Source organism: Zosterops lateralis (genome assembly GCF_965231275.1).
Source record: "Zosterops lateralis genome assembly, chromosome: 1".
Classification (NCBI taxonomy): domain Eukaryota; kingdom Metazoa; phylum Chordata; class Aves; order Passeriformes; family Zosteropidae; genus Zosterops; species Zosterops lateralis.
The window spans coordinates 128,153,097-128,172,876 of NC_139762.1; the positions used below are offsets into that span (position 1 = coordinate 128,153,097).

Consider the following 19,780-nt stretch of genomic DNA (forward strand, 5'->3'; position numbering starts at 1 on the left):
GGTCCGCTCGCCGCGCACGCGCCCTTCCCACGCGCCCCTCCAACGGCGCACATGTGCGCTCCCTCCCGCGCGTGCGCTCTGCCGACCGAGCCGCCCCCACACTCGCGCCGCCCCCCCTGCCCCGTGACGCCGGACGGGCGCAGGCGCGCTCACCCCGAGGCCGCCCCCTCCCGCCCCGCCCCGCCCCCGCGCATGCGCCGGAACCGCCGCCCCTCGCCGGCCGCCGCTCGTGTCCCCGCCTCCGCCGGCAGGTGCGCGTGCGCGGTGCGCGCGGCGCGGTGCGTGGCGCGCAGCGCGGCGGGGGCGGGGGGGGGCGGGGCGGGTATATATAGAGCGCGGCCGGGGCGGCGGCCGCCCCCTTGTCCCCCGGCCGCCGTCGGAGCTGTGTGCGCAGTGCGTGTGCTCCGGACCATCCGGACACGCCGGCCCGGCCCCGCAGCACCATTTATTACTAAAAAAAAAATATTTAAAAAAGCCAAAAAAAATCCAAAAATCTTAAAAAAACCTTTTTAAAAAAAAACAACAACCAATCCTCTTTTTCTCATCCAACCTTCCCGACAACCTTTCTGCAAACGGCCGGTTTGATATAAAATAACCCGGTGAAGCGAAGCCCCCGGACCCGGCGCAGCCGAGAGGAGACACACAGCGAGCCCGACCGACCCCACCGAGCGCAGCACCCGCGGCCGCCAGCTCCACCCGGCCCGCACGGAGCGACCCGACCCTCGCCCGCCCATCCGCCGCACCCGCCGCAGCCGTTGAGTCCGAGCGGCCCCGCGCCGCCTCCGACGGCCCCGCTCGCACCGACCGCCGCGGCCTCCGCCTCGTCAGCGCCCCCCCCGCGCCGGGAGACGGCGGCAGGATGAACCCCAGCGCCCCCAGCTACCCCATGGCCTCGCTCTACGTGGGGGACCTGCACCCCGACGTGACCGAGGCCATGCTCTACGAGAAGTTCAGCCCCGCCGGGCCCATCCTCTCCATCCGCGTCTGCAGGGACATGATCACCCGCCGCTCGCTCGGATACGCCTATGTCAACTTCCAGCAGCCCGCCGACGGTGAGTGCCGGGCCGCGGGCGGACGGGCGGGCGCCGGCGGAGCCATGTTAGTCCCCTGCCCGCCGCCCCGGCCGCCGCCCCGCATCCATTTTGCCGCCCGGGACGGGGCGGACCCGGCGGGGCGCGGGGGGAAGTTGGCGGCGGGGCCGCCGCTCACACGCGGCCCGGGCCGCCCGCGCCTCGTGGCGGCCGCAGGAGCGGGGGGGAGGGAGGCGCTTCCGCGGATCCACAGCGGCCGCGGGGCCCCGGCCATGGGCGGGGGAGCGCCCGGGGGCCTGGGGAGGATCGGGGATGGGGGTGCGCGCAGCTCTTCGCGTCCGTCTGGGCTGAATGGTGGCTTAAGGAAAACATCGCGGTCATTAGCGCCTTTTAATAAGCGCGCAGGGGCTGGGTGTGTGTGTGTGTGAGTGCGCGGTTAAAAGGCCGGGAGAAGGAAGTAGGGCGCACCGGCGTGGCCTGGGGAGTTTCAGGGGCGTCCAGGCCGGAGCGTTTGGTGAAACACCATGGCAGGTCTGTCACGTGCGGGGAGGGCATGGGAGGGCTCGGGGCCTCCCTGGGCTGCTTCCTCAGGAGCTGCAGCCACAGCTCTGCTCCCATTTCTGTCCCTTCGCAGGAAATTCCCTGACGTTGGTTCTCCCAAGTCGCCTTTTTATATGAAACTTGGTTGTTTTGGGTTTGTTTTTTTGGTTTTTTTTTTTTTTTTAATTTTTTTTTTTTTTTTCACGAAGTGTTACTGTTTCTCTAAAGTTAATCGGTAGAGAAACTTTCCTCTGTAGTTTTTATTCCTATTGGGAAACACAGTGTGATCCATTTTGGAGGCTGTTTCACTCAAAGAACCGAATGTGACTGGTTCTAAGTTTTGTGGAGTGCAATTAAAAAAACAAAAAAAAAGTAATTGGCTAACTAGAAGATACGTGATTTCAAGTGCAGTTAAGTAAACAACTTTCTATTATAATGGCTTTATTTTCAAGCGTATGAAAGTTAGATACTTAAATTACAAACTTTTCATGCAATTATATTTAACTGGATTTTAGAATTAGCTTTAGCATACAGCCGTTATCAGATCAGACTTTGGTGTACCGATAGTATCTGTATGTAAGTAGTAAAAGTTAGTGCCTCATATTCTTGATAGGCAGATACTCCACCTGTTATCAGTTCTCTCAGTTCAGAGAGCTTTTGATTCTTCAGCCATTCTTTAGGGTGAGACAATTTGAATACTTGTTTTGACATACGTTGCTTTCATTAAATAAAAATGTCGTAGAGTTTCTCAGAAAAATAAGGGGTTAGCACAGGTCAGTACTGTGATATAATAATGTCAGGGCATAAGGTGAAGGTGATTCAAATGCTGCTTCTCCTTAGTATTGACAGAGTTCCATAAGGGCTGACTTTATCATTGTCATTAGTTGAGCAACCAGTGCATTTTGTGACTTGGTCTGTAAATTTGTCAAATGTGGGAACAAATAGTGCTTTTGCACCAGAGCAGTGCTTAATTCAGTTTTTGAATATGCCTCTTAGAAAGGTGCTGTTACTCCAAATGTTCTCAGTGTTTTTGAGGCTTTGGGAGACACACATATTTTAGTCTATAACTAGTCCAGTTCAGCTAAGAATATTTCATATACTTGTCAAACCTGCATCTGGCACATATCTGGAAGCCATTGTTTAAAATACACTTCAATGGTATTGGGTGATTGTATTTTTTCAACATTTTCAGAATTTTATATTCTTGGCAAATACCTAGAAAGCATTTGCTGGGGGCTTTTTATAGGTCATCATGTCCATTTACAGAGATCCTGAAGTAGGAGTTTTGAGGGTGAATAGTTACTAAAATCATCCTGGTTTTGTTTTGATTCCAAACTAAATACCTTTTATGGGTTTAGCCTGTTGAACAGCTAGTAAGAGCTACCTTGGATTTTGACAAATAGCTTTGAAGGTGTGCTTGACATCAGCAGCTGTCTGTAAACGAGGGATCTCAAAGCTCTTCTAAAAACTAATTAGGCCTGATGACACACGTGTGAGGTATGCACACGTTTCAGAATTGTGACTTCTCTGAATTTGAGTCATAGTCTGGAGTAAAACTCGGGCAATCTTGTTTAGTCACTAAACTAGAAATATTCTTGAGTAATCTGAAACTGCATCAGAATCCTTTGGGTTTTTAGAATGGATTCGATTCCCAGAGTTTTTATTTCATAGCTATTGCTGTTTACCTTTAGCACGGGGTGGCATTAAGTGTATATTCTGAGTGATTTTGAAATTGTTAAAGTGGACTGTCCAGTTGCTCACGACTAAAATGGGAGCTGGTGAGTCATTGAATGAGAGCTCCAGCAGAATCAGCAGAAGTCCAGCCCGGGTAGGTGTGTCCATTGGTAACAAGTTCGCTGCTGAATGGAGCTGCCTCCTGCAACCGGCACAGCCTTTTATGACTGAAATGTAATGAAAGCGAGCCAGTTCCACTCGTTGGGAATTTTAGTGAGTAGCCTGTACCTGGTTGTAGATGGAGTCTAGTAATGTACCCTGGAATGACAGTGTGGTGTTGATTAGGCAGAAAAAAACTTAAATTGCTTGTACTTCTGCTCCAAAGGAGAGATAAGGAGAGCTGTTGGAGTTTCTGTGCTGTCCCAGTGGAGAAATTGTACTGGTCTAAGACACAGGCTCACTGTTTGTTAAGAGTAATGTTTGCAAAGGACCCATGGACTCACTCTCAGTCAGATGGTTGGGAAATTTGTCTAGAAACACGCATTTTTGAGGACCGTCAGGATAATTCTAGAAGCAATTAGCATGTTTTAGAAAAGCCTTTTTTCTAGTGAAGGAAGAAACCCTGTTACTACTTCTGGAAATAATGAACTGTTTGTTGCTGGCACATCTATTGGTGCTGGCAGTAATAATTCTAATGACTTCCAGGGCAGTAGTGAAGTCTTACAAGTTTCTGCTGTGGCCAGTCTGATATCCACAGGTTGTTTTTCCTTTTTTTAATCTCCTCCCCCCACTTTTGTAGTACAGAACCTTCCAATGATTTCTCTTTCTCATTAACACTGCCTAGGTTGCCTTTTCTCTCCTGCTTAATTTATATTAAATATTTTTATTTTGTATTTTTGAAAGCTTTATTAACTTATTTAGAAGATTGGCATGTAATTTTTGTGGCTTCACATTAAAGAAGTTGTGGAGTTGCTACTGTCATGTGAATATAGTATTAGTATCAATAATATTTTTCCCCATGAAGATGTTTGATGTCCATCTCTTTAATGCCTATGGATGCCTCAGAGAATATATTTTTCAAATTTATTTCTAATCTGAAAATGTCACAAGAAAGGATATAAAACACGATACATCATCTGAATCCCAGACTCACTACAAATTTTCTTTGGACATGACGTGCAACAGTATGACTCAAGACAAAAGCAACACTTCAAGAACAAAAACATCAAATAAGAGTTTTCACCATGTGATTTGCCCTTAGTCCTCCCCAAAAAATCATAACTGAAACAGTTATGCTGATTTCAGTCTTGTTAACATCATATTGTTCTGATACTTGCAAATTACAGTGAAGTGAGTTAGTACCCATGGGTGCGACTTCAGGTATTTGTTGGGACTTTTTTCAGTGTTCTTCCAGACTTACAGGAACAGGGATGAAAAGGAGCTGCTGTACTTGAGAACTATTGCTCTTTTGTGCTTAAATACACAGGTTGAGTTAAAACATCACAGACATGTCTTGTGGCTTTGAAGGGACATATGGAAACTGAGCAAGTGTTGATACTTCCCCATCTAAATACACGAGAGATTTTACATGCAGGATTTGAAAAGTTAGTTATGGAGCTCTACTGGAAAAACTACTCCATTGCAGTAACAAAACCTGGTTTACATTACCCTGGTTTGCTGTTTTAAAGCTTGCTCCTTCACTGATCTCATATGTATCATTTCAGATTCTCTAAGTGTGTGCTAGTTTTGAATCTCTTTGAGCTGTCTCTTGACCAGAAGTTTTATCACAGATATTTTTGGTCTCTGAGGAAGTTGCATGCAATAGCTGCCTGAATGAGGCCTGAATGTCCACTTAGCAAAGAAATTTTGTCAGTTTAGGGCTATTGGTGTTGGAGGTGTTCTTATGTTAATATTTGCAAAAGGCTTCATATAGGCCCAAGAAGTACCTCAAAAGCACTTTTATTGACACAGTATACATCTATGTGACATGGGAGAAGCCAGCCAGTTTTCACAAATGTTAAAACTCTGTATCAGCTGCCACTTGCTGCATTTTCTCCTGTCACAGTACCATCTTTTCATAGATCTAGTCTTATGGGCTAATGAGATTTCTGCAGCTTTCTCAGCTGACTTGTGCTCCTTCCAAAGTGCAGCTTTTGCTGAGAAGTTTTTGCCAGTTCTTCCTTGTGTGCAACAGAGTACATTGGAGACTTGGGTTTTCAGCTTGGTGATGGTGCTGGACTTGAAATAGTAAAAATATTATTAAGATAACTAGCATTTTCTACTAATTCCATAATGTTTTTCCAGCTGAACGAGCTTTGGACACCATGAACTTTGACGTCATTAAAGGCAAACCAGTGCGCATCATGTGGTCTCAGCGCGATCCATCTCTACGCAAAAGTGGTGTAGGAAACATCTTCATCAAAAATTTGGACAAATCAATTGATAACAAAGCTTTGTATGACACATTTTCTGCTTTTGGGAACATCCTGTCTTGTAAGGTTAGTGGAAAATAAAGTGTATTGACACACAAACTCCTCAATTTACGCTGGAAATATTCCATGGGTATTACAACAAGGTTTTTCATTAATAGGTGGTGTGTGATGAAAATGGATCCAAGGGTTATGGATTTGTACATTTTGAGACACAAGAAGCTGCAGAAAGAGCTATTGAAAAAATGAATGGTATGCTGCTTAATGACCGCAAAGTGTAAGTACATAAATAAGTATTTCAGGATCAGCAAACTGAAATTCATTTTACACCAGGCAAAGATTTAGAAGCTTACCTATGAAAGGAAGGTGGTTCGAAGAATTTCTAATACTGCATTTTAAGAAGATGTAGTGCCTTAGTGGTAGGGATTTTAAGAGTCATATCACTTCCCTCTTCTAGAGGCAGTCTAATTTGAAAAAGACTAATAATGGACTCCAGAGGGAAAAAATCACTTTATTAATTGTCTTACAAGCCAATACTGTAATGAAGATTTGGAATCTTCCCTGGTTTTCTGGTCTTACTGGTCTGAGATAAAATACAATCCACTGAGTATTCTGAATAATACTTTGTTTATAAGAGTTGTGAGATAAGTGTGTTATCCATGTTTTGGAGTCATCTGATACTTACAGTTACTTGGCACTAAAACGTGGTTGGATAAGACCTATATTTTGGTGTGAATGTTTGTTAATAGGCATATCTAGGGAGTAGAACATAAAACTTAGAGAAGCATAATGTTTTAAATGTTGTCACTGTTCTACATTGTATGAAAAAATGTTATTTGGCAACTTTAATAATATTTAGGCTAGGGGAGTGAATGTGCCTCACAGCTATGCCTAGGGGATCATTATACTGTTTGATAGAATTGCAAAATAACAGCTTTCTAAATACTTAAGGAGAGTTTGGTAAAAGGATAACAAAAATCAGCGTCAGGTTACCATCATGGATTATTTTCTGTGTAGAGATGAGTAGATCAAGATGCATACACGGAAAACATATTTTGAAACTTTAGTTTTCCTGCTTGTTCTGTTCATATTGTGGATATTTTTATTCAATGTCCATTGTTATACAACCTTAAATTAGTAAAAATGGTCAGCATACAGTCATAAAGGGTATAAGGAGTAAAATATATCCTGAGAGTTAATTTTGCTTTGAATTTCTATTCAGGCTAATCATCTAGAAATAAATTAAAACACTCACTATAAAAATCTGCTGAACACATTGCACTTCCATTCTTTCTATACTTGATTGCTATAAATTAGGTGAAATTGCTGAAGTTCAAAAATTACTGAGGTACTGGATGCTGCTGTATCACATTTGCCAAATTTGCAACTATAAAGTTAGAGCCTGCTATAAAGTTTGAAAGTAGGAGTTTGCTACGGTCAGAAATCAGTGTCAGCCATGTACAGACTGTGCTAGGGCATGTCCTTGGGCTGCAGAATGTTATGTTCAGGTTCTGCTCTTTTTCTGCCAGTATGAAATAAGCACTGGTGTTCCCAGCCAGTTTGCAATGGTATTTGACTCAAGAGCAAGTTGAACTATTTATTCCACTATGCCCAAAAACAAAGTCTGATACAGGCTGGAAAGGTTGTGTTAGGGAGGGAGGGAGGGCAGTTAGTTAAATATCCCTTGCTTAAAAACTGGATCACAGAGCAGTAACTGCTTTAAGGCTGCCATGTTTTTAGTATGGCAGAGGGATTATGCTGTGTTCTAGAATTTCTGTTTAACCTCTTTACTTAGTACTCTCTGTTGTCGAACTCCTGTTGTCAAAGACGGTTTTATAAGTGTGAACAATCTCACCAATGGCTTGTAAGCATTTTCATGCCTTGTAAACTGATATAAACACGCTGATATAGCAAAGGACAGTGGAATTGTTCTTCTGATTGAGTTTTATCGTAAATATTTTATCTGAAGAATTTCATACCTATAGTGAATGAGACTGATTAAGAATAAAATACAATGCCAGAGAATTAAAGTAAATTTTTAAACCTTGAGACACTTGTTTTAATCTGTGTTACTCTGTTCATCCTGCAACTAGATTTGTTGGAAGGTTTAAATCCCGCAAGGAGCGTGAGGCAGAGCTTGGAGCCAGAGCAAAAGAATTCACCAATGTTTACATCAAAAATTTTGGAGAAGACATGGATGATGAGAGACTTAAGGAACTCTTTGGCAAGTTTGGTAATGTCTTAATGTTTATATAAACGCAAGTGAACTTCAATTTCCTACATGCATCTTATCTGTACAGTGCCTTGAAATATACGGAATCGGGACTGTCTGATGTGGATGTAAAAATGTAACAAAGGTTACTTAAAAGTTGGTACTGAATTCTGGTTTCAGATTCAAAAGTCCAGTAATATCTGAATATTAAATAGGCAGAATATCATATTTAATCCTGCTGTCAGAACTGTTTTCAGTAATCTGAAAATAGTATGTCTATGAGTTCTGCAATTTTTTGAAAGTTGCAAATGGAAGTGTTCTTTGGTTTAGTACAGATTGATTTTATAAATGCAGCTACAGGATGTGTGACAAATGAATTTACTATGGCTTTCATTGACCTGCAGACCTACCTCTGTTATTCAGTTGCATTGTGGTGGTTGACCTAATACAAAATTATAAGGAACTAATTCAGCCCCAAGCTGTGAGGCTCTGCCTTGATCCTCAGTTACACACAGGGCAAAATTGTGGTGGATGTATGACCATGATGTAATAATGTATATGATGAGTTACCATCAAAATAGGAAATGGAAAATCCCTTAATGCCATTACAGGTTCTTCATGTTTTCTTTTCCATCTCACTTTTTTTTTTTAAATTTATTTTCTTTCCCTTATGCTTTTGCTGTTGGCCAGTGGATATTATGTAAAGCAAGGGAAAGCCTTGTACAAGAGTTACCCTGTAGCAGCCTTTAACAGCATGTACAGGAAATTCCTTTCTGCTCTTCAAGTATCTGGGGTTAAAACAGTAGCGAATTTGGCTGCTACAGCTAAATTGGCTACTTACAATTGAGCCTGTGAACTGCAATTTTTCAGAGGTGGTGAAACTGCGGAACTAAGACGGCCTTTCACCAGGATAAATAGTGAAATGTTTACCTGGTTGCAGGGCCTCCCTCTGGCTCAAAGGATGGAAGCCCTAATACTTTTCAAGTTTCATAATTTTTAATGATGAGACAAATTTCATTCATTTTATGGTGAAATTTTCTTTCACTCTGAGGTGAAATTTTGGTTTAAAATACAGTAGAAAAGAAGTTCAGCCATAATGGTGAATTAGTAATTTCTAATTAGTAATTAATGGGTGACATTTACTTGGTACTATTATTGGTGCAGGAGTCCTTTGTAATACAAGTGAAATAAACTAAATATTATCTTCAAAATAGGTTGTTCAAAATGTGAGAAGAATACACTGTATATGAAGCATAAATATTTAATTCTCTTTCTAGGTCCTGCTCTAAGTGTGAAGGTTATGACTGATGAGAGTGGAAAATCAAAAGGCTTTGGCTTCGTTAGTTTTGAAAGACATGAAGATGCCCAAAAAGTAAGCTTTTGGACTTAATTTTAGGAATCCTGTAACTGAGACGCAAATAATAATGTTTCATTGAGTGATTAAGTTTTTTTAATTGGTCAGGGATACTGCAAAGAGAGGTGCTCACTCCCTAAATTACTCTAGCACAGTTTGTGTCATTTAGAACGTTTTCCTATGAGCAAATGTCAGTTGGTCTGAGAAGCCTATTAAATCAAGATACTGTGATACAGCTGGAAGTAGTGTAGAAATGGGGAATCTTGAATAATTTTAAAACCTGTTGCTAGTTGGGCTTAAAGGTCACAATGGTATTTGGACTCTTAGATGCTGAGCAATATACAGCATAGTAAATTACTACATCTCTAAATCATTGGATGCAATTCGGTTGCACAAAATCTTTGTGCAAGGCAGAAAGAATTGCATTTTCAAACTATAGCTCTGCAAAGTCAGCAGGAAAGCTATTAGTTTTATAAAGCATGTTTGGCATAGCTGTAAGAAAATAGTCAGAGCCCTGTGATGTTGCTTTTGCTCCAAGGGGTAACTTTGGAAGAAGGGTCCTTTTTATTCATGTATATGTCTATAACATGCCAGTATGCTGTATAACTTAATTCTTTGTCAACTAGTTGCTTTGATATGTCAGTTTACTGTGACAGCAGGGACATAGCATCAGGAAAGAAATGCAGTACAGAACAAATCATGGCACCAAATGAAGTTTGCTTTTCAAAAGGCATTTTGGTGATTTGTCAGTACTGCAAGTGTACAAGCAGGAGATTAGAACAAATCCTGTCTGTCTTAACATCTACATTTTTCAGTCTTGCATACATTAATTGATCAATAGTTTCTCTTGCTGTAGTCAGAATCACATGTTGGGTGTTTTAAACAACATAAAATTCCAATATCTCTGCAAAAATGTCTAATGGCTTTTATCATAAACATATACAATAAACTGGTGACTTCTGGTTTTAAATTAATTGAGTAAATATGTGCCAGAGTTTTTACATCTGAAGAGTCGTAACTCAAAACAGTATAAAGGGAAAAAGTTCACATTTTCATACTTTAAGTATTTCCATAATGAAAGACTAAAAATTAAAAAAAATCTGTATGTGTCATCTGTATCTTAACATTTAGTATAGGAAGATCTGATAGATACTACAGTTTAAGGTCTTACTTTTAAAGACAGAACTAGGTGAATTAAAACTTTCCAACTTTATTTGCTTACTTTTCTCTGCCATTAGCAAGATGAGGCTGGAGAAATAGTTCTTGCGATTTGGGTTTTTTCCTTCAGCTTCATATAAAAAGTGGTTTGCATCCCTTGTGACTTGTCTTCAACAAGACAGAAGTGTACTTGGAAGACAGTTTTCATGTTACCATAAGTGAAGTCATGGGGTATTTTGTTTTAATTAGTGGTGTTTTAAGATGGATTAGCTGTTTTTCTGGAATCCTTATGTAGTTTTTTATATTTGAATTGCATTTTTTGTGTGTCTGAAAAATGCTGGAGTACAAAGAAAGCACTGCTAACTTGTTGTTTGTTGATGAAGGCTGTCGATGAGATGAATGGGAAAGAGCTCAATGGAAAACAAATCTATGTTGGCCGGGCTCAGAAAAAGGTGGAAAGACAGACGGAGCTGAAGCGCAAGTTTGAACAAATGAAGCAGGACAGGATCACCAGATACCAGGTTCAGTTTTAAATCAAGAAGGCTAACTCTATTATATGATATTTTGAGATTTACACAGGATGCTTGATTTTAAAAATAATTTGCCTGTTTTCTTAGGGTGTAAACCTTTATGTGAAAAATCTTGATGATGGGATCGATGATGAGCGTCTTCGAAAAGAGTTCTCCCCCTTTGGTACAATCACTAGTGCAAAGGTAAAGTTCATAGATTGTGCACATCTGTTCTCTGAAAATGAGTAGTGATCTGTCACCAAAGAAAAGTAAATTTCATTCAGTAACAGTTGTGACCCACTGTAAATTCAGGCATCAGCTTTCTTGATTATTGTATATGTCAAGTTAAACACCATATGATCATCCTTTCTTGAAATAAATTAAGTAGTAAGACTAGTGTGAGAAAAATTACATCTTTACAGTGCAATATTGTGCTCATTATTATTTTAAAGAGATTTTCCTCTCTATTCAGGTAACAGTTAGATACTAGTTACACAATAATATTCATTTTTATAAAATATTCAGTAAAACAAACCTGTGATCTCACTTCTAATACACTGAAACAAGAAACTCATGCAAGTTGAATAGATATGACACAGAACATTTGGTTTTAAAACTAAATTTTGTACTGACAGGTGATGATGGAAGGTGGCCGCAGCAAAGGATTTGGATTCGTATGCTTTTCGTCACCAGAAGAAGCCACCAAAGCAGTCACAGAAATGAATGGTAGAATTGTGGCTACTAAACCATTATATGTAGCTCTAGCCCAACGTAAAGAGGAGCGCCAAGCTCATCTCACCAACCAGTACATGCAGAGGATGGCAAGTGTAAGAGCAGTACCTAATCCTGTAATCAACCCCTACCAGCCAGCACCTCCTTCAGGATACTTCATGGCAGCTATTCCTCAGGTATGTGTAGAGATGAGGAAGTGAATATTTTGTACTGTGTATAAAATCTGCTTAGGTTTATCAGTAAATGTAACTTAGTGTGTGTCAGTAATTTCAGCACTTTAATCTGGAAGTGGGAGGGCGCTGGGCTGTTCAGCATGCCCTTGACAGACAACAAGGTTAAGTGATGATGTTGTGTTTGGCAGACTCAGAACCGTGCTGCATACTATCCTACTAATCAGCTCGCTCAACTTGCTAGACCTAGTCCTCGCTGGACTGCTCAGGGTGCCAGACCTCATCGTAAGTCGCTTCTTTACCTCTTTGTGGTGATTGCTGTAAACTCAGTAGCTTTTACCTTCACACTTTCAAATACATTTTCATGACATTGCAGTATCAGTCTTCTGTTTGTCGTGTTGTCGCCACTCAGCATTTCAGCATGTAACAGTATATTTTTTTCTGAACCACAGCATTCCAAAACATGCCTGGTGCTATCCGCCCAGCAGCACCCAGACCACCGTTCAGTACCATGAGACCAGCTTCTTCCCAGGTTCCACGAGTCATGTCAACGCAGCGTGTTGGTGAGTGTGATTTATGCAAAATTTAACTGTTAGACTTCTCTTCCAATTTTGCTGGTTCAGCATGATCTCGCAAAAGAATCATTTGTAAGTTTAATATCACGTGTGATATTCCTAATGAATAAGCTAATATCACCTTCTAGTAATTGCTTTAAATATTGTCCTGGCAAAGACTCCAACTGTGATCCCATCTCTTCAAGATGAAGCACTTACTCTAGTGTGCACCTCAGTAATACTATGTGATGGCTTCTGTCATTTCTAAACATAGTTGCAGCAATTGTAATAATAGGTTGCATGTAGAAATATTGAGATGATACAATTTTAGCTCTTGCTAATTTTTTTATATTTCACATGTACATATTTTATTATCATGAGCCAATATCATGAATGCAAAATCTGCACATCACTGAATGAATCAGAATTAACTGTAATCATTGAATGGGTTGGAAGGACCCTTAAAGCTCATGTAGTTCAACCCCCCTGCCAGGGGCAGGAACCCTCCACTAGACCAAGGTACTCAGAGCCCTATCCAGGCTGGTCTTGAACACCTCCAGAGATGGAGAGTCCACAACCTCTCTGAAGGCATAATTCTCCCAGAATATATCAGACAGCCATCTACTTCCTAAAAGTATCTTTTTTAGACTGACTGACATAATGTGCTCAGTAAATCAAGTGTTCTTCAGCTTTTAATGAAATTATATTAATATTCAAACAAAGGGGAATTTTTACCACAGAAGCTTTTTCAATAGCATGTAAAAAGGCTAATTCATGAATTAAGTGACTGGAAAGTAGCATCCAGTTAATTTCAAGGTTTGAACCTTTGTACGTGACCAGTGATGTGACAGTTGACAATACTGCTAAGATGAATCTGTAACACAATACCTAAATTAGGTATTTGATTCAACTTGGTTTGTTGGGCAAAATAATTACAATTATTCACGTATGCAATTGTGTTACTATTTTTTCAGCTAATACATCAACACAAACGATGGGTCCACGTCCTGCAGCAGCAGCTACTGCGGCCACTCCTGCCGTGCGCACAGTCCCACAGTACAAATACGCTGCGGGCGTTCGCAATCCTCAGCAGCACCTCAACACGCAGCCACAGGTTGCTATGCAGCAAGTATGTGATCTGGGGAACTGCTCTGGGCTTTCACTCGTGTACATTGCAGAGGAAGGTGGTAAGGGTGATGGGAGGGCAGTTCAAGCTCTGCATCATGGCAGTAGAGTAAAAGCATTACTAGGGAGTTAAGTATATTTGAAGTTCACCTGGGTCAGGATATGATCCCATTTGTTTGTATTTTTCAGTTCCCTCATACCTTAGCCTAAATTCCAGTGTTTGCTCCTCAGTGGGGCAGTTCCTCATAATCCTCAGTATCGTCACTCAGCTCTAACCAGTAGTATTAGATTAAGTAGACATAGTTGTTAATTTCATTGATGTTTTTAACACTGTAGGCATTGTGTATGTTGCGTTGTGAAATATTGTCTGTTTGAAGCTGCACCTAATTATGAGCCAGGGTTTGATTTTCAAATGTTGTTAAATTAATTTGCAGCCTGCTGTCCATGTGCAAGGTCAGGAACCCTTGACTGCTTCCATGTTGGCTTCTGCCCCTCCACAAGAACAAAAGCAGATGTTGGGTATGTACACGATACCTTCCTCTATGCATTGTAGCAGAAGGGCAATTAAAGTACACTTTTTCAGTCTTAAAAATGCAGGGTAAATGGTTTTAGCAGTAGAACAAGTTTATTTCCCTTGTCCCTTAAGTTTAGGCTGGATGTGACCCTGGTTAACTTTTTCCTCTCTAGGTGAGCGTCTATTCCCCCTTATTCAAAGCATGCACCCTACTCTGGCGGGTAAGATCACTGGTATGCTGTTGGAGATTGACAACTCTGAACTCCTCCACATGCTCGAGTCTCCTGAGTCTCTTCGTTCGAAGGTAGGTGAACTTTAGCCTTGCTCTGGTTCCATAGGTGGTTATCTCTACACTGATCTAAACACTCGTTTGTGCTGGCACAGTGGAATAGCAGCAGTGCAATGCTAGCTCAGGGCAAGAGTAACTAACCTCTTTCAAAGGGTGACAGTGACACCTACTATTGCATGAACTGCAATTATAATGTTCTCCTTTTCCTTTGCAACAATGCAGGCATTGTTTATATGTATAATTTCCACTGTATTATTAACTTAAATATACAGAAATTGCTAAGCTTCCTTTAATTATTTTTTCATTTGTATTTAACAGGTTGATGAAGCTGTAGCCGTACTACAAGCCCACCAAGCTAAAGAGGCTGCTCAAAAGGCAGTTAATAATCCCACTGGGGTTCCAAGTGTTTAATACGTAAGTTTGGCCACTGTAGTTCCATGGGTTGACTGGGGCAAGTCTTTGGTCCATGGACTTGTAAGCAGCATGTGTCCAGGCTCTATGCCATGTGCAGCCAGAGGAAGTAGCAGCTATGGTAAACAAACTTCTGTGCTCACTTGGTTAGCAAAAGCTACTGACATGTCATTGCTTCTAAAAACACATTTAGCTGGACTTAGTTCTAGGCATGTGTGCAAAAATGGGCAGTTCTGTCAAATGTTGCTATTCATACTATTGAGAACAACTTGTGGAATTGAAATAAGCTTAAAACAGTACTCCAGCCCCCTTCTCCCTTAGAAATTAAAGAGCTTATTTACACTGTAATTTGTATATACTTACCAAATTCTAAAATTGTACAGTAAGTGAAAACTAAACTATATGTTGTCTTGACTTCATATTTGGTTGAATTTAATGTCAGTTAAAATAGTGGTTCTTCTTCATTGACTTCTGTGGGGTTAGTATCTTAACTGTGCATGACAGAGGCAAATGGTAGTACCTCAACAATTTTGACAGGGAAAAAATGTGAAGTTAAGGATAAAAAGGAATCTATCTCTTCTGTCTAGGTAGGTTTTGCCTGTGAACTTGCATTCCGCATTTGTAGCTATCATTTGAGGGTGCCTGCTTTAACATTTGATCACATAAAATTTTCCTTTCTTCTTGGTATTTTAGTTTCTGCAATTTTCCTTTTGGAGGCAGAATTTGAGTCATTATTTTACACATTGTTTTTTTGGTTTGGTTTGGTTTGTTGGTTTTTTTGTGTGTGTGTGTTTTTTTTTGTTTGTTTGTTTGGTTGGTTTTTGGGGTTTTTTTGGTGTTTTTTTGGTTTTTTGGGGTTTTTTTTGCTAGTGACACTTTCCCAACAGAGATGAGTGCTGAATAGGTTGTCTCTCCTAAACTAAGATGCCTGTACTTTGAGACTGTTACTCTGTCTGGTCCATGATGTTTTAGTAACTGGAAATTGAAAATACTGCTAGAGTAGGTATTTGATGAGCCTCAGTCTGCTGGCCTCAAGAGTAACACAGTAACATTGTGCTTCAAGTGGTGCTGTCTGAGGGACTGTCCAGTTGTAGAGTCAGTGTTGTCTTGCCAAAGATCGCAGACTTTTGAAAACTTTTGTGTCCCTAAAAAGTGGTAGGATCTCTGATATTCTGCTTCTGAGGAACTTGGGTATCATTGAAACAGTGAAAGCTCAGAGTGCTGCATGGCATAAAGTAGTAGAAAACATACAAGGTGCTGCTTTTGTTTTAAAGCATAACTGTTGTTTTTCTTTGCAGAGCTGTCCGGGACTACAATCTAGAACTTCGCTTCACCGAAGAAAAAAAAAATTTAAACATGGAAAAACTATTAAATATTGAGAAAAACATTGCAAAATATAAAATAAATAAAAAAAGGAAAGGAAACTTTGAAGCTTACGTTACAGAGCAACGCCGGGACTAGCAAAACAAGTGCTAGTCCTAGATTACTTATTGATTTAAAATTTAAAAAAAAATAGTAAAATAAAAAATACAAATTAATGTTTTATAAACCCAGGGGAAAAGAATTTTCAGCACAGTACAAAAATTTAAAGCATTCCTTTCTTTAATTTTGTAATTCTTTACTGTGGAAAAGCTCAGATTATCACCACTGTTTTAGTTGACAGTGAGAATTGATAGCTGAGCAAAGAAACGTAATTTGGATTATAAAATTCTTGGTTTAATAAAAATTCCTTAAACACTGACTTACTTGTCATGGTTTCTTTTGTACAGCATATTTTTCATAAGCTTGTCTTCCAGAATGCCAAGTTAGAATCCCATTCTTACTATGTTTTAGTGGATTGCAGAGAAGATAAGCCTACACCTGTAGATTGTCTTCTAAATCATAGAAATGGAGGGAGAGGGGAAGTGTTTGGGTTTTTTTAATAAATTGCTGCTTGATCTGAATCTGGTCTAGCACAGAAATAATTCTGTCTTCAGTCAGGGCTGATGGGGTCTTCAGGTCAGTTTGTGCCCCTAAAGGGGTTTTGCAGTGAAATGGCCAATGGCACTGGAGTGGGAAGAGACTGCACTAACACGTGAACTGTGGGAATTTTGCGGGATTAACGCTTAAATGCATAATCAAGCTAAGTGTTAAATGCATAAACAAGAGAGAGTAAAAGGGCTTTTGTTGTAAAACAAACTTTTCACTGTAAGTTGGCAGATAGACTGAAGTTTGTCCATCCACAGATGGATTATCCTACAGTTGCTGCCTTGATTTTTTGTTTTCCCCTTTCTGCAGGCCTGTAATGGGTAATTTCTACCCAGTTTAGCCCATAATTTGCTCTATAAATTGCTTTTTCAAATTCGATAGTGCAAAGGGAGAAATGAAGCAGTGAAAATGGCATATCCTGCTTTTACAAAGAAGAGGGTAAAACCTGCTGGGCTGGGGAAGAGGCACGAAGATCTGTTAGTCATGGAGGAAGGCATGACCTGTAGCCACTGCAATCTGCTGGGCTTCAGTTGCTATTTGTAAAGAATACAAAGTCTATGGAATTCATGAATGCCAGTGTTCTCTGATGTGTTGTCACAGTCAAAACCCTTCAGTATGCTTTCTGAAGTCCCCAAAAGACAGTTCAGGAACCCCCTTATTTTTCTCCTCTTGCAAAGGGGGAAAGCTTCAGGTTTCCTATTATGGAATTTGAGAAATAAGCCTAGCATAATGAGGTGAAATTGGCCTGGTGTAAATGGAATCTAAATCATTTGCTGTAAAAACATTAGGGTAAATTTGTGTCATTCTTACACTCAGTCCTGTCCTGATGGCGGCAGACTGGGAAAGCCTTTAATTTGCAGTCTTGCTGAGGGGTGTGACTGGAATTAAATTTTGAAGTTGTGTGGTAAATCCTACAAAAGAGGCATTTCTCAAGCAAGATAGGTACATTTTAAGAGGCTGAATGTATAACCTTGATTTTATGTGATGTCAGCTGTAAAAACATTTGAACTTTGGAGACAGTTTTAATGACCTAAAATATTTAGCACCATAATGTTAATGCAGAAGAATCTGATGATATTAAAGGTTTAATGGAAGGCCTAAAGGGTATTACAAAAACTTAATATCAGGATTCTCAGGGCACTAGCAGGAATGTTAAGTGCCCACTTCTCACTTCTGCTTGTTTTCCTAGGTAAGTTGCATGTTCTGTGAGTCTGCTGGAGGTAACCAAACTAGTTTTTGTTTTGTAAGAATGAGCAAGTTATTTGACATTTTGCTGATGGGGAAACTGAAAAAAGAGAACAGGAAGTCTTACAATTTGTACAAGACTTCTGTAGATGTGTCATGCACTGGTACCTGTACCAGCATGAAATGCTGGGTAACTTCTGTGATGGAAGGAAACAGGCAATTCTGCTGAGGTGATCATGACAGCCTAAGAAAACAAAGCCATGGGTTGATTTGGTTTATTTTTTCGCAGTCTTGCTTACATGGTAATTCCCTGCTCTATACCATAGATGCCTATTCAATAAATGTCCTCTATTTCTAAATCTAAAAGAGAGCAAGCAAGGCATTTCTAAGAGTCTCTAGCAATGCATCTTTAGCATTAGTAAAACAATGCAGCATGCAGAAAAATAATGTTTTTCAATAGTAGAGAACTGTTCCTTTGAGTTAATAGGCAGCCTGACTGGCAGGCACTTCCTGTTGCCACACATTCCCTCTAGTATGTGTCAGAGGCTTACACTGATCCTCTGCACCCTGCAGTCGGCTGGTGCTAAGCTGATTTTGCTGGATCCTCTGGTATTTCATCCCTTCAGTCCTTCTATGTCTTCTGTCCTAACCACAGCAAACACTTCAGAGTTTAGCAACAGCCAAATCCTGCTGGTGAAATGGGTGGTGATTTGAATGGATGAATGAGTGGTATTATATTTGCCATGTGCTTTCCCAAGCAGGACGTGACTCTATGAGCAACTAAATGAAAGGTTTGGTGCAGAGGTAATCTGGATTGTGCACATTCTCTTTGCTGCTCTGCTGAAGTCTAAGGAATTATTCAGAGTTCACTGGGTTCAGGGGAGGAAGGGGCAAGGTTGTGGAAATTAAGATATTCTAGAGTCTGGCAATGCCTTATTGTCGTTGGTGCTAATTAGGTGTCTGCCCTTGAGTAAATGATGCTTTCTGTCCTTACATCTTGAGTGTCCTTGGTAACATTCTTAATTAATGCAATGGACAACTGGATGTTTGAAGGTACCCATTTATCATTTTGAGTTAGGAGTCTTGGAAAAAAGACTTCCTGAAATCTACGTCTAGTAGGCATATTTGTGCTTAGGATAACTGAAAAAAAAAATCCAAAACAAGGATTTGTATTTATTTTGAATAGATTTAGGAGTTGTGGTCCAAACTAATCTAGAGAGAGCCACAGTCCTTGGAACCACAATTCTCCCTAGACTTTCACAGTTAGATGTGAGTCCATGTGGTGTGACTACCTCACTGAAAGAAAGCTTTTAGTCTTGCTTTTCTTCTACAGGACATGGTCAATGAGAAAGAGTGGCTGTATGGAAATGAAAATGCAGCTGGCAGGGTTACAAATCCTTAGGATGTCGCATTTGAAGTGAATACAAATTTAAAACAAATATTTCCAGCTACATGAAGAACACCAGGTGCTCATGTAGTTACAACTTGGGCAACAAGAACAAAAGAAGAATATTTTCCAAAAAATAATTTGACATTTAGATTTCTCATTGGGATGGAAAGTAATCATTAAGCAAAAAAAGAATTGACAAGCTAGGCCAACATAATGGCCCTTTTGTACATTAAGTGCTAAGAGCAGTACATCTGCCAAATGGTCTCCTATTTCCCATGTCACCTGCTAAGGAAACATCCCTAATCCTGTCGTGTTCCAAGTGGCTATAGTTGGCCAGACATCTGTACTTTTTTATAGCTCTGAGCATGTTTTAAAATATACCACATGATATCTGAGCATTCAAAAACCAGAAATGATGCCCTGGGCAGGCTGAATGTCTGTGTCACATTTCAGTGACTGGGACCTTGGGTTACATGTGCTCTAAGTTAAACCTGATATGACATAAAACAGAGGTTATACTTCAAAAAGTGGACCC

The 19,780-nt window shown here is 40.5% G+C and overlaps 1 protein-coding gene across 2 annotated transcripts; it reads left to right on the forward strand.

The window, feature by feature from the left end:
- Nucleotides 1–337: 337 nt before the first annotated feature.
- PABPC1 (poly(A) binding protein cytoplasmic 1) lies at nucleotides 338–16,443 on the forward strand. 2 transcript variants are annotated; one of them, XM_083871554.1, is made up of 15 exons: nucleotides 338–1,052; nucleotides 5,550–5,743; nucleotides 5,836–5,951; nucleotides 7,768–7,898; nucleotides 9,164–9,258; nucleotides 10,782–10,919; nucleotides 11,016–11,111; nucleotides 11,543–11,815; nucleotides 12,001–12,094; nucleotides 12,262–12,372; nucleotides 13,338–13,492; nucleotides 13,923–14,007; nucleotides 14,176–14,306; nucleotides 14,610–14,705; nucleotides 16,001–16,443. In XM_083871554.1, the coding sequence occupies exons 1-14, from the start codon at nucleotides 860–862 to the stop codon at nucleotides 14,700–14,702; spliced, it is 1,905 nt and encodes a 634-aa protein (XP_083727680.1). In that variant the 5' UTR covers nucleotides 338–859; the 3' UTR covers nucleotides 14,703–14,705; nucleotides 16,001–16,443. The 2 variants fall into 2 exon arrangements, with proteins under 2 accessions (XP_083727680.1, XP_083727679.1); XM_083871553.1 differs by having other exon boundaries at nucleotides 339–1,052; nucleotides 7,768–7,907.
- The last annotated feature ends 3,337 nt before the right edge of the window (nucleotides 16,444–19,780 follow it).